This window comes from Sesamum indicum, linkage group LG6, assembly GCF_000512975.1.
Source record: "Sesamum indicum cultivar Zhongzhi No. 13 linkage group LG6, S_indicum_v1.0, whole genome shotgun sequence".
Taxonomy (NCBI): domain Eukaryota; kingdom Viridiplantae; phylum Streptophyta; class Magnoliopsida; order Lamiales; family Pedaliaceae; genus Sesamum; species Sesamum indicum.
Window position 1 is genome coordinate 10,431,935 of NC_026150.1, and position 16,338 is coordinate 10,448,272.

Sequence of the window (16,338 nt, forward strand, 5' to 3'; positions counted from 1 at the left end):
ATGGAACATGTGTCTTTGTGCATTGAGAAGAAAGCAATTAAAGCAACATTTATTGCAACGGCTACTGCATAAGAAAACCATCAGATGTTTATATAATTCTTTATTGTCAGCACATTTAATACAAACAACAGGCAACGTGTAGAGGACCATCACCCCTCAATTCATCACATTCTCACCACCTACAACTTGTTACATGCATTGAATAGGACCTACTGGGGAACGAAATTTGCTGAATTTGGAGGATATTTTCTGAAGAGTTGTCAAATGTCCACTTAATTTTGTACAACTGATCAAAAGTGTCATAATTCATTTCCAACAAATCACATAATGCTAAATGCATATGGGTTGCTTCTGTTTCCCATTCTATCCCCCTTACGACGACTAATAAAAGAAACGGAAAAAAGAAAAAAAAGGGAAACGAGATTAACAGCAGGGAGATTTATTTTCACAAATCGAACATGTGCATGGTGGGAAATCAACATGTATCTTAGGTGCCCCTGTTATGGATCGGTGGTTTGCGATGGGGTTGTGCGTAGTCCATAACTACTATGTCTTCCACCGTGTCATTATCCTTAGAGCTCACAGTTTCCTCGGCATGGGACGGTGGTGATTCCAGTGTCGATCGTTCTGCTCTCTTCCATATCTGCATATATAGATGATGCAATTTTATCAGTATTTTAGACATGATCTTTTCTAAATAATGCCAATATCCACCATGCATGGATGCACTGCAGGCCTTGTATCGAAACTCTGCATTTATGCAAACCTGCATTAAGTAGGATACTTGTTGAAAGAATTTACCTCTTTTCCAGTAGCCTCCTGCAGATTCTTCCAGGAATATGAAACTTTGAGCTTGTTGCCTGTGGGCAAAACAGTTGTCAGTAACTAGACACATGCAAAATAATGCACTAAGAATGATTACATGATCCAGTAAAAGCTCTTCATGTAATATACATATCTTCTGCCGTCTTAGGATTCCTTCAGATTCTGACAGGAGAACGGATACGTAATACGTTGGGAATTTCTGTTCAAGTTTAGGTATAATAAATTATTATCCTACCATATTTAGAAACCGGTCCCTTCAATGTACTTAGTTCGAATTTTTTATCATAAAACAGTGTTGCGTTTTGTATTATATCTAATATATATGCGTCATCCTTATTCGTAATCTATATATATATGTTAAAGAAAATTTGAGATGCAGCACTAATTTTGCAATAAACATTCCTAGCATAAATTAAAGTTTGAACATATTGTATAGGGTGTATGCTCTTTTAGAAACCTTCATTGTTTTCTGCTTCTTTAACTGCAGAAGACTTCTGATTGTCCAACTGCACGACGACATTCGTACGACGAGCCAATCCCTCTACTGCAGAAGTCTTTACATCCTGGACACAGGTTTTGCAGTTAGTTGAATACATTTTGAATATAACTTACATTATGAACTTGCATGTCTAAAAATCAGAAATCTAACCGTGCGAGGAAGCTCAAAACGTTCCTCATCCCAAACCATAAGCGGTCTAGCTGTGCATGCATGCAAACAAAGACACAAGATGAAGTAAACAAGTGAAGCCATAACAGAGAGATTATCTGCAAGTGAAATGGTATGATCGATCTCAGAGCAAGAGAACTGGTGAGGCAGAAGTGTGATTCCCCAACACATATTTGTACTGAGAAGGGGAAATGCAGCATTAAATGCAGGAGTATTGCAGGAGATGAATTTTGGTCTGAGAGAACATGCAGGTGCTTGGCTGCTCGACATTGAAAACAAATTTGAAGATATCGGCGGCCCCCCATGTCCCCTGTCTCTGCTTTTTACTCTAAGGGGAGAAAACCATTACACGTTAACGCATAATACTCGTATTAGGAACATGTGTTGGATTGAACGTTTGTCGCTGTGCAAGATGTTATCATCATCGATCGGTAACATTACAGTTCAAGTCTTTATATTGTGTAGCGGTAAGTGCTACATCTCGCTCTGTCGTAGCTACAAAAGAAACGGATTTTCCCCCCTATATATTTGCAACGAGTACGGTTTAAAAGTTTTGGTAAATCAGTACTATCACTTTGATCGAATAAGTTAATGTAAAAACTTAACTATTCTCTTAATTATGGTCAAAGTATTGCCATGGCTCTTAGCTATGTGCGGCTAATATTTTGGCCTCGTCTGCCGATACAACGCCATCATCCGTTGTGCAGCTGTGGTTATTATTACTATCTGAACATGATTTTTCTCTTTTGATTGTAGAAATTAGCCATGAAAAAATATCATATTTTTTGTAGTGCCCTAACAAAAAGTTCAAGCGAACATCCGTAATCCCCTCCCCATGAAGGTCACTGCTGTCGCGCAAACCAACAATCCCTTGTTCGATAACTAACGTTAGCTCCATACCAATTATTACATCAACTATCTACCACCGTACCGAAAACTACAACTGTTAGCAATGTCGCAGTTCAAATCTGTAAACTGATACAGTAGCACAAATGGCAGGAAAGCAATAGTTTATCGGCCGACGATATGGTCTTAGATAAGGAGATCAGAGACACGATCTTCTTCCCTACATAAAAAAACTGGAAATCAACAGTTTCTTGTGATTAAAATTTGATGAAGACAGAGATAAAAACATATGATCATGGACAGAAATATAGACCTTCCCATGTGGTTGAGATGAAGTCGTCCACTACTCATCCCCAGTGGTAGATTTTATTATTATTGCATGGCTTCAAAGTCGTGTTTGTCCTTACATCATTGTTCCTTAGCCATTGTTTACTCTTATCTTGTTCCAAAATTTTAATCAGATTAGTGGGCACTAGAAATATTTTGTGGCATGTGGTGTAAGCCTTATGTGTCCGGACTCTGAGAGCAACAGCTTACTATGTTGTTCCCCCTTCATTATTTCAATGATACACACACATTTATTTCCTCTAGCTCTTCTGTTGGTCTCTCAAACATATGCACTTGTCTCTTTTCTCAATCATTTTCAACTTGATGATATTCACTCTATGCAGCATTAGGAAAATTGTATTTTTCTTCTCATCACTTACTTCAGTATGTTTTGGAAAAAATAATAATTTTAGTCCGATGAGTATAAGCGGCAACAAAATTTTTTGTCATGTTGAAATCAATTTTGGCAATTTAATTCTATAATAAAGTTGACAATTTAAGGACAATTCTGACCGAAAATCCCAAATCAGTGTGTCATGCGCTTACACAGTAGATGTGATTTTTCGACAAAAATGGCTGGAACTGTCCATATACAAGTCATGGGGGTGTTATCTTTTTTAAAATGAAGGTAAAATGTTACAATAAGTTTCCTATTACGATATTCAATAATTTTTTGTATAAAAAAAAACATGACAGCGAGTTTTCTGAAATTTAAATATGGTCTAATTTCACCCCAAAAAGAAAAGGCCATATCACAATTTAAAGTAGTATAGAATTAAAAATAATCCTATGAAAACAAAACCAAACAAGCCCTAATTTCTATTATATTCCAAAAGTTGGTGGAGAGCGTTGAAGGAGTTAGTCAACTCTCACCATGTTAATATCTGACATATATATTAATGAACATAGCAACTGTTGGTCGACAATATCTACTGCGCGAGTCTTGAGCTTTCCTATCACATTGATCTTGACCCTTGATCTTAGTAGTCACTCTTAACAATCCAACATTCTTATTTGAATCAAGTTTGATCGAATTAAATTAATTATAAAGTAATTGTGATATATTTGTTATGTAATTGATTGATTTTCTTGAATTGTACACTAATCACACGATAAGTGTATGATACTTACCATATAATTGGTTTAACTTTAACATTGGACAACGGTATTTTTTTATATAGTAGCTGAGTATTGGCTCGATAAAAATTATCCAACGTTAGAGTTCTTCTCAAAAAATCGCAGTCAACTGGATATAATAACATTTATGAGAATTATCCGAGTTATATAACATTAGGGTCGGATGAACCAATCACGTGTTCAACACGTGTCGTGATCATGTGGGGCCACATGCTGGAGACTGACGGCCTAGGTGTCGGTCTATATGCTTCTTAGGTCGGGATGGAAAAAAGACGTGCGGATCATATCATATTTTATGAATACATTTTTGGCCCTATGAAAGGAATTGGCAATTACAGATAAAATAGAAATTTGCTCATGTCCAAAACTTATTTTTAATTTGGAGATTTTGAAATTTTCAGCCAAACATTCTTTGGACTTAATATTGAAAAAATTGCAAGTAATTTCCTATGATATTGTAAATCAGTAAATTATTTTTTTTAAAAAATAATTATTTATTTTCTTATAATGCACCAATTTATCTGTTTTTTTTTTAAATGAAGTGATTTACCTCTTTAAATAGGGAGATAAATTGTTTTATTTTAAAAAATACATGGGGTGAAATGCTATTTTTTTTCATAAGGGGTAAAATGCTGTATTTTTTTATTATTCTTCATAGAAAATAATTTGCTCATTTATAATATTATAGGATGTAAATTATATTAATCTCCTTAAATATTAAAAATGGGACACGTCATGCCTATGTAAAATCTAAGTAGAAAATTAAGCATAAAATTTTTGCAATTTGGATTTTCAAAATGCCGCATCAGCATTTCTTTACCAGAAATAAAAAGTCGATTTCTGGGAAAGTTGTACAATTATGAGCGAAATTTGTCCTGAATGTGCAAATCTTTTTAAATTATTGTCATTAACTGCCAATCACAACTTTTACAGAACGAAAGTAACAACCCCTGTATGCTTAGCATAGGGTTGTAGGGATATTTCTATTATTATATAGGTCAACTTCGAATAAGATTGAATTTGTGAAAATTAAAAAAAAAATAGGATTAAAGTACTCCAACCCCTCCACTCGTGCTGCCACCACCCCCTCCCATCGTCCACAGCCCCATGCGCCTTGCTGCCCCCATCTCCCTCTCATCACGTTGCTAACCCCCTCCACCTCTTCTCGCGCTATCGCCACCTGCGCCCACCCTCTTTCCCAGCCCCTCGTCCTCCCTAATTAGGCAAATATAAAAAAATAAAAAAAATTAAAACAGGGGCTCGTGTTATTCACGAAATGTGTTAGGTGGGTTTTTGTTCAATTTCTAAAAACAAGGGCGGGGGGCGTTTAAATCGCTGTTTTATTTTTTATAAGAGGATTTTTTGCTCATTTCCCTTAACACAGGGAGAAAATTGAATTTAATCCTTAAGACAGATTGACCACAAAGAAATTGATTATTCCCTACATAATAAATGATCATTACTTAAAACCCTATAAATCAATACTATTTACTACAGTCAAACAAAGCTGATGTGAAAACTTAAGATTTGATCACATCTAATTAATACTTACCATGGTTTTTAGCAAATGCTTATGCTTTAGCCTATCACCTGCAGAAATAACGGCCAAATAGTTATTGTTAATTAAATTAATATTTACCATAATTATTTTTATTTTTAATCATAATAATTAATCATGACGGATAGTGGTATTTCCTAACACTTGTTTAAGGGGTAAATGAGGCCGGTGACACACTATTACATTTATTTTATAAGTGATGTGGAACTTGCAATGAGCATTTAAACTGGTAGGCTGGAAGCAGCTGGGGCCAAAGGGGAATGGGAATTGGAAGGAGATGGTGTAGCAGACAGTGTCGCATGGCCAGACCGCCATTTGCACCGCCAGCCCTGGACATGTGGGGGCTGCCTTCCGACCCGACTGTTCCCCTCTACACCTTCTAATTACACCACCCTGTGCCTGTGGCTACACTCATAGTTCAAAGTATTGTTGCCGGATTTTTAACATTAATTCGAGTATGCATGCATCCTCCATAATCCTTTATTTATATTTCGTGCCGGATTTTACTATTTGAGTACTTATGTTTTTTTAAATTATCATTCCATAATATTACATTATATAGCTTATATTATTACGATATTACGAACCGTATTGAAATGCTGTGGCCGATCATATCTGATAATATTGTGTTATTTGAAATATTTTAGGGATAATTACACTCCCATCTCCGGATCAGTTTTGGTGTCGTTACACGTAAATTCCATGTAGTTTGGACAAGTACATCTAGTACCCTTGAGATTTGCTTTCATCCAACAAATAGGTCCTTTATTAGTCAAATTCACGGAATTTATTAATATTAATATAAAAAACTGAATGAAAATTGATATTCACCCTCGATTGACTTAGTAACACTCTTTTTTTTCCTGAGTAAACTGCCTTATAACGATGAATAAATACATTATCACATCCATCAACGTGTGAAGATACATAAGGGTAATTTGATCACAAAAATATTCATTTAACCTGCAATAAATTAGTAATAAGTCAATCAGGTATAAATATAAAATTTTATCTAATTTTTTTCGTTAATATTAGCAAATAACGTTTATAGGCTTTCAATCAAAAGAGACATAATGAACATATATTATTTTTATAGGCTTTCAATAAACATATATTATTTTTGTTTTAAATATATGACCTAATTGTTCATATATATTTATTAAAATACTTGATTCCATGTCTTATAATTTTATTATTTTCTACTATTTTTATATTTCATGTTTATTAAAAAACTCATTACTTATAACTTCTTCTATGGCCAAATCCATTCTAATAGATTTAATTAGAGCAGTGATTTAATTTGTTTTAATATAGTAAAGATATAGACCTATAAATATATATGCAGCATTCGAGGCATTGGTTGAATTTCATTCAGATATTAAAGTTTTATTAGTATAACTTAAATTCAAATCAAGATTTTAAAATTTAGTTAATAAATTTTTAGAAATTAATGTAAGTTGAATACATTTTTTGAAAATAAAAGAAAAAAATTATAAAAATATATTATTTATTAAATAGTTACCTACATTAATATGTTATAATTATAAATTAAATAATATATTAAAAAATATAAAAAAATTATATTATATCAGTGTGAGCATAAAGATGATACATGTAACACATGAATTTAATGCAATGTATCATCTCTGTGATATTATAAATAAACAAATTACTCTATATGAAAAAATAGGCAATCTATCTCTTTTACCTAGTGAGGTTTTGCTTCATTTTAAAAAATACATGGAGGTAAAGTGCTTCATTTTTTAAAAGTACAAAGAGATAAGTTGCTTTATTTTAAAAAAATATAAAAAGATAAATAACTATTTTCTTATAAAAAAATAATTTACTTGTTTACGATATCACAAGAAGGATGGTTGCATTTTTTTTCTATAACACAGTCATGCTTGTTTACAATTCAGTGCGGCGTCGGGTTTGGGCGATGAAGATGATGACGGTTTTTTGGGGTTGTTTATTTTCTATTTTGTTATTTTGATTTTTTTTGTTTGTGTGTGAATTTGAAAAAGGTGAAAGAAAACAAAATAAGAAAAAAAAAAGAATTAATTATATTTTGACTTTCGAACTATGATCGTTTTTATACTTTGGCATCTAAATTTTTTTGTGTTAACTTGTCATCTCAACTTTATGAGACTTTGCATTTTGCCTTTTATAACTATTTTTCCATCTAGTTTTTTGTCTAAAAAAATTACATGGAATCACATGTGATATTTAAGGGTTATGTGATGTGATATTTTTCACATGTGCACAGCATGTGATATTTTCGTCAACAAAATCAGCAAAAATATAATCATATATAGAAAAGTGTAAATTTTACAAAATTAAGATGGTAAATTAACATAAAAAAAAATTAAATACCAAAATATAAAAATAAGAACAACTCGAACGGCAAAATGTAATTTATCCAAAAATAAAAAATAAAAAAATGTAAGAACTTTGTCATAAAATTGCTGAAAATTTGAGCAGAATTTGAGGGATGATTGAAAATTAACTTGGCACGGAAGCGAATTGATTGAAATTTGGGTTGGTGTCATTTAGTTCAAGTAGGAAAACTATCAAAATCAAATTAAAGGTAACTTACATTCATCCTCCACGAGATTAGATTAAAATATACAAATTTTTTTATTTTTTTTGAAATTACAACTATATCCCTTGATGGGTTTTACTGTAAATGTTTGTATAAGTTTTGTCTTTAGAAAAGAAGATGTAATTGTTTTTACAATTATAATTTCAAGAGATATAATTGTAATTTTACAAAGGACATAAAGCGTTGATGTATTTTGACCTAACCTTAGAAATGTCAATATAAGAAAACATTCTTTCAATAGTCAAAAGATACGTGCGAATAATGTTTTTTTATAGGCTTTCAATCCAAGAGACCTAATCTAATGTTTTTATTTAATTGAATTTATTTCCATTAATCATTCAATATTTTTAAATTAAAAAATAGATATTTTTCTTGATGAGACATAAAGTTACAAGTTACGTGCGATCTATGCAACAATTCGGATGAAGATTTTTTCATCTTTAAATTATTTATGATTGATAATATTTTTCGTCTCATATGTTAAGCCACTGCACTTTTTTTTATCTGATTTCGTTAGTATTTTGTTGAAAAAGACCACGTGACAAGCACGTGGTTGTTAACTCTTGGCCCTTCTGGATAACGACCGCATGCTACCGTTAAAATACTAACCGAATCTAATAACTAAAAGACTAAAAGTGAAATTTTTTTATAACTTATCAAATCATTAATGAGAATATTGTACTTAATGTATGAAATATATGCGTGATGAAAAATATAATTTTCCCAATATAAGTCATAATATAGCAAATTACTCCCGATATTTTAGAAAAAAAAAATAAATTTTTCCCTTATCTAAACCATTGATAGGGGATAATTTACTTCATTTTTTTAAACACAGAAATTAATTTACTAAGTTTTTTTTTATAAGAAGTATTTGTTCATCTCACATATCACATCTACAGTTCAGTGGTATCCTTCTCCGTCTAATGTATTAAAACTCAGCACTAAATGGCTCATCCTTATTGAAGGGCTGATATGAGACTCGCAACGCAACTTAAGTATGAGTTTTCACTACAACAAGGGAGAAAATTAGTGTAAAAATAAATTAAGTGATATTTTTAGTATTTTTAACAATTATATATATTTAGCTGCAATTTTATCTTATCGCAATAATAAATTTCATGATCTGTTTTGCAAAAGTTGTTATTAACAATGACAAAAGTATGTATATAAAGTTGTCACTAAATATAATTAGTGGTATGAGAAACTTTTTAATCAAAATAGGATTTGATCAGACCTGAATTTAGTTACATGTCAAGTGTAATATACTTGCAGAAAGAACGATCGATCACATGACAAGTATATCATATTTGTTCTATTTTATAGAGTGATACAGGGGCGGGGCTAAGACCTGTCGAGCCCATGCGACCGAAGAGCTTGGCCTTGGGCCAGCTTTTGGGCTATATGCCCGTTAGTTTTATAGAATTAGTGCAGAGTGGACTTATTTGATAGGAAAAGTTTGCTCGATCTTTATAATTCTTTCTAAAATTTTTATTATTTTTATATTTATGTTTTCTTTATATTACTTTATCAAAATCTCTTAGAAGAAATAAACAAGTTTAGATATAAAAAATTATTTATGAATTTTATGATTATAATTTATATAAATATAGCTTTTGATTTTTCAGGGAATGGATCAATTTGTTCTTAAGAGACCGCAGAATTTAGTTACATCGCCTGTAGAAGCAACATCGGATGTGGAAACAAAGTTACATATTACTAGTTATTCTAAAAATACTAATAATAAAAGAAGCTAAAAATTTAAAAGAAACAGAAAGTGATTCATTAACTTTTCTTACAAGCAGAAACTAAAGAATTCAATTACTATTATTTCTTCGAACCACAAAACATTGTAATATTGCATTTATGATTTAAATCCACAAAGTGATTTTAATCCTTCAATAAGATGCTTCTTGAAAAAGATGGCATGCAAGACATTAAATGTGCGAACAATGTTTTTTCTTATTACTTGGAAAGTTCATCCACGCAATGTTGTGGGGATTAGGGACCAGCTCTGAGATTTTATTCCCTATCCTTCCAAAAGTCGAATATTCATCTGCTGCGATAAGTAACACATGATTCAGCTCGTTTGTGTTTTACTTTTTAGTCATTTTGAAGTCGGAAGTTAAAAAAATATTTTTTTAAAGTGTTTGCAAACATTCGTTTAATATGGAAATACCATATCTAAGTGCTATATGAGCACTTATGTATCTTGCAAATTGTAGAAGACCTGATATATCTTTTGCAGTTAATTCAGTAGCAAGGTATAGTTCCAATCCTACTCGGAGATATGGGATCTACTTGGACGATTAATATGTGATCGCTCTACCCATATGGGTCAAATTCTCAGTTAATAGGATATGCAGATGTATGATATCTTACTGATCCACATAAAAATCACACGAGCTCCAAAAGAAAAGATATCAAGAAGATAAGGTCAAACGAAAATTTGGCAGATTTACTTACCAAGAACTTACCTGCAACATTTAAGCAAATCATACATAACATGAAGAATGTGTTGCCCCTAAGGGGTATCTATTATCATATTTTCTCCCTTGTTCACATATTTGGAAAAAAGCCCTTATATAAAATAAAAGTTTCGTTTGACTCCTTATATTTTTTCTGAATGGTGTAACAGAACGTCTTCATGCGTTGGGTGGACTACATGGTTAATTTTAGCATTTCTTTTATTTTTTTATTTTTTTGTATATCTTTATTTCATAATCATTAGATGGTATTTAAGTCAAATCAACTATTCAAATTTTATTAATAATCCACGCTTGGCATATTATGTTTTTTAAATCAATGACTTATATATAAAAATAAATATACTTATTAAAAATATATTTATCTATCTTTTTATCTTAATAATATATACAATATTGTTAATAAAAAATAATTATGAAAATTTTAAAATTATAATTATTTTTCAATTCTTTCAAATGTGAGTAATTAAAGTCATATTCGTAATTGTATATATTACATTGTCTTCATTATCAAATACTTTAAAATAAGTTTATATTTGAATAATTACATTAATCAAGATACATGTAATCACCATTCCTACTATATAACTAACATAACGACATTGGAAAAAATTATTGAAATAAAAAATAACTATCGAAATTGGATTATGAACACATTGTATGTGCATGTGTGTCATCCGTAGACAACGGCGGGAAGCTATAACTATCGAAATTGGATTATCTTTTTTTCTATAAAAAAGAAATTATGCTCTATAGTTGTATTTACGATTTAATGCAATTTACCTCTCTATAATATTGCAAATGAGCGAATTATTTCTCTATAAAAAAATAATAATAATTTATCTCTTTATATTTTTAAAATAAAGCAATATACCTATAAGAAGATAAATTATTTTATTTTGAAAAATAGGAAAAAATAATTTTTCTTTTGTTATAGAACGGTAAGTGTTCATTTATAAATGGGTTTTCTTTGATTTTATTCTGCCAGCTTACATTGTTTCTTGCACGTATCTTTTTATGCCTTTGTCAACTCATCATATAAATTATTAATAATTAATATCAAGAGAATTTGCATTTGACTTTTAATAGTATATATTTCACTGGCTAAAATAATGTTTGACGTGGAGGCTACTTCCAGATTTTCGAAATTTACACAAATGCCTCTGAATTTTTTATTAATCTCAAAATAGATTAGAAATATCTGTTCCTTTTATAAATAGGTCCTCCTTACTTAATCCTGACCCGACTATGTACGGATGCATGCTACCAAACGAACATTTTTGCATGAATAATTCATATGTAGTCGTACAACTGATCATAACATTCTACAAATACTAGCCCTCCGTGCCTTAGGTACAAACTTTTGGCTTTGAATATTTTTCCGATCTTCACATTCCTTTTCTTACAGCCTGTTGCTTACATAATATAATCGAAGTCCTCTGATGTAATTCTTACGGTATTTTGCTTGGCTGGTCACTTGGCCTTACAAAATTCCCATCTTAACTAAGCATATTCGGACCTTTTCATATTCGAATTAGACCGTAATGGACTTCCTAAATTGGACACACATCAATGTCAAATTGTGATAAAATAGCATCTGTAATGATATTCTTCACTTGTGATAATTTTCTAATATTAAGAGGGTTTAATTGAATTTTTAGTCCTGTAATAATATTTCTTTAACATTTTAATCATGTAGCTTATTAGAGTTGAAAAATAGTCCTTCACTCTTTTTTGTTTTAAAATTTTACAATTTTAGACAAAATTAGCCAAAATTTTCAAAATCAGCCAGAAAGTGACATCATACTTCCAGTCAACTTTAAAAATTCCTGCCGGTTCATCATAATTTCAGACAATTTTACACAAAATTGTGAATTTGGAAAAGATGAAGGACCATTTTACAATCTTAACAAATTACAGGACTAAAATGTCAAATAACTATAATTACAAAATTAAAAATACAATTCTGGTCAAATATATATAAAATCATGTTGCTTATAAACAATTAGATCGATCACTGTTGCACTAATTTCTGACGGAAGCCGTATAGATTAAGCAATCAACAATATCATATGTTATATTTAAAAACTTCTGAAACAATCATGGAAATTTATTTATCAGATTCTGATAGTTTAATTTATTTCCTGCAATATATATACAGAGGATTAATTACATGTAGATCCTCATTAAAAATATGAAATTATAGTTTCCTCCAAAAAAGTTTTGAAATTACACTCGTACCCTCTACGAGAATTTACTATTTATACCTGACCTTTTTTTTTTTTATTAGGATTTGGAGGAAAAATACTGACGTTATTTTCAATTTTATCCATTATTTAATATTTTTATATAATAATTTTGTACTTATAAAGAAAAATATGTAATGATCATGTTTATAACCTCACTTCATATATATATATATATTATTTATCTCTTTATAAGTACAAAAATATACAAGTAAATATTAAATGAGGGACAAAATAAAAAATTCAAGTATTTTCTTTTACTTTCGTCAGCATTTTCCGTCGAAACCTTAATAGGAGGAAGTCAGGTATAAATTGAAAATTTTTAAAAGGGGTGTCAGCATATTTTCAAAAAAATTATGAGAGAAAATATAATTTAATATTTTTAAGTAATGTCTAATTGTAATGAATCTTAGATAGTATGTATATATTTGCATTCTCGGCATTTGACTTTGCGCATCTTAATGATGGCTTAGCTGACATGAATCATTCCAGATCATGTATTACATGTGCGGAACATAACTTCAGCTCCGGACAATAATGCACCATACATATATATATATTTACAAAGTGAAGTTGTTTTTACGTTACATTATAAATTATTACGACTTAAAAATTATAATAAATTAATAGGATAAATAATAGAGTTTCATTTAAAATTTGATATAGTTACAATACTTTCTATAAAAATTAATGATAATAATATATACTCTTAACATTTGATATAATTACGTAACCCGTAGACAATAAGTTGGAAATATTTTCAATTTTATCCTCATAAGATTTTTGGTTTTTTTTTTCAATTTAAAAAAAGAAAATATTAAAACATCTAATGTTGTGCAATGTCGGCCCATTTGCCTCTTGAATATTTTTAAAAATAGCATTTTAGTCCATAAAAATATTTTTCAAAATATGTATATCTTATACTTGAGGGTTTGAAAGAACATTTTGAACAGTACTTTAAGACAAAATCTTAATATAACCCTAATAAAAGCTAACGAATGAGTCCATTGTCGGACGTATGATTGTTTCCTGTAGACTATTGTAAATAACTACGACAACAGGTCATATTTCTTGTCCGATTCCGCAGTTCTCCTTTCTGAAACGCAAATATATATATATGGATTTACAGCTTTTCCTGCAGGCAAAGAGGTAATTCTGGGGAAGTTAATTAAGTAGGGTTGGTTGCCTACACAAAACTCAAAACTCAACCCACCGGAAACAAATTGTGCATTTTCTCAGACTGACTTGTCCTCGAGGAATTCTTGGTTCGGTTTCCTATATTTGGATCATGGTTAAAGGTCAATTTCTTGATAATAATATGAAGAGGTTAATTTGATCTTGCTTGAAATATGCGACCTCGATTAGTTATCTCGATCATTGCCACGTACTCTCACAAGATCTAATGATTGGGTCCTCAGGATAAAATACGAACGTGAGGCTCGTCGGGTTCGTCGACCCTCCGACGCTCAAGTTAGAGTTGTTCGAGATAAAAATATGCGAACTGGAAAATGTAAGTCGAAAATAGCAAATGCCAGTTACATCAAAAAGTAACGCGCCGGGGTACTTGTAGGCCCATGTGGATATTGTAGCTTGGGCCACGCGTCACCATCAGGGTGATAGGCGTCTCCAATCGGACGACTCTCCCTGAGTCAGGTCTTCGGTCATAAAATGGGTCTATCTGACCCGTCTTCATTAACGCGCGGATCCTGAGTTGCTAAATAACGAAAATACCCTTCATTAAGAATATTTTCGGTATTTTGCGTAAAAGTTAGGATTTTTCCCATCATAATTACAGTATTGCTCCACATATACATATGAATCGCAATATGTATATATGTAAGAACATGTATTATCAGCCGATTCAGACAAATGCATTACAACATTGAGATGTATGCTGAATCTTTATTAAGAAATTAGTCAGATTACGGACAAGAATAAGAACCAAGAAATCGTGTAATATTTAATGGTGTATAGTACGTAAATTGAAGCTTTTATTACACAAATGTCCAAATCATACGAGTATATATAATATTACCGTCAAACTTGAATTCTTGTGACAAAAAGAATAATTCACCACGAGTTCGAAAAAGATGGGAAAAATTATAGTTTTAGTCTTTTAAATATGTGAGGGGGCAATTCTGATCCTACTGAAATTAATTTGTGTAATCTGATCCTGTAATTAAAATAAAAATAGCAATTTGAGGATAATTTTGAGTAAAAATTCATAAATTGACTTGAAATTTTGAAATATCGAGTCACGTGCATAACACAGAGGGAGTCCAATTTATAATTTTTCGTCCAGAATGTCCTTAAATTATTATATTTCTTTAATTGTTGGATTGAATTGCCAAAATTGATTTCGAAAAAACCAAATTGCCACTTTTCATATTTTTACAAGGAATAAATTTACATTTTTTTTTTTGAGAAAAAACTGTTGAATCGATTGTAAGTATATTAATAATTGAAAAAAATTCTGATATTATGGCAGTTAATATCCTCTAATATTTAATAATATGATGGTACTCAAGATTGTTAGAGAATGGAAGTAAGATAAATAATAAAAAAATAATTATAAAAAAAATGCAAAACGGCAGACGAAAAAAGGTGAGACACCGAATAAGTGCTCTCCTTAATTATGATAAATTATATTAACATTCCATAGAGTTAATCTAATTTCACAAACACCCTCTAATTTTTGTAAAATTATAAATATACTCATTGAAATTATAATTATCATTACAGGTACAACTTCTAGTCGGTGATAAATTTACAAATTAAAATACCCTTTGAGGTATATTACTGTAGCACTCCTCAGGGATGTACTTATAATTTCACAAAAAGTAGTGGGTGTTCATACAATTATACATAATATCAAGTGACGTGGATGTAATTTATCGTAATAGTAAAGTATAGAAGTTCATAATTCGTGCGTTATAAGATAAACCTGCTGCCAATTACTGGTCGTGGTGCACATACACTTCTTTCGCTTCTTTCGATCGACAGAGCATATGCAGTCTTCTCCTCTACCATTTCATTCCGCTCTCGTCTCTTGATCATCACTGGCAACCTAACTTAGTCGATTTTGCTCGCTATCGCCCTAATGGCTTTCACGGTCAACAAGATAGGACTTTCTGCGTTTTTCCTTGTTGTCCTTGTGAACTTGCAACCATCAGCACTGAGTGCACCTCAGGTCCCTTGCTTCTTCATCTTCGGGGACTCATTGGTCGATGGCGGCAACAATAACGACCTGCAGACGTTGGCCAAGGTCAACTATCCGCCTTACGGAGTCGATTTTCCTAAAGGGCCAACCGGACGGTTCACCAACGGTGGAACAACAGCTGATTTTCTTGGTGATCATATATATATATATACTTCTTCTAGCTATTAGTGTGTGTTGTTTGTGTGCTTGTGCCTTTATATTTGGTCTATATATTTGGTTCAAGATAACATCTGCTGATTGTCATATATCTTATGATTAGTTCTCGTCTTTCTTGATTGGTTTGTCATCAGAGTCTTGATGACTTATCAGAGTCGTAGAAATTGATAGCCAGTAAAACCATGCTGACTGAACCTCACCTTTGCAGGTCAGCTTCTGGGCTTCGACGCATATATTCCACCCTTTGCAACGGCGCAAGACAACGAAA

The 16,338-nt window shown here is 31.3% G+C and overlaps 1 protein-coding gene and 1 long non-coding RNA gene across 2 annotated transcripts; one reads left to right on the plus strand and one right to left on the minus strand.

Moving 5' to 3' along the window:
- LOC105164310 lies at window positions 5-1,625 on the minus strand. Its single transcript, XR_848011.2, has 4 exons — window positions 1,475-1,625; window positions 1,283-1,388; window positions 802-860; window positions 5-643 (listed from the first exon to the last, which is right to left on the minus strand). It is a non-coding gene; the product is annotated as an uncharacterized LOC105164310 (long non-coding RNA).
- Window positions 15,634-16,337, plus strand: LOC105164433 (GDSL esterase/lipase At5g45670-like; the record flags this gene model as incomplete). Its single annotated transcript, XM_011083085.2, has 2 exons — window positions 15,634-16,044; window positions 16,279-16,337. Coding segments are annotated over exons 1-2 (309 nt in total), but the record flags the coding sequence as incomplete, so codon positions are not given.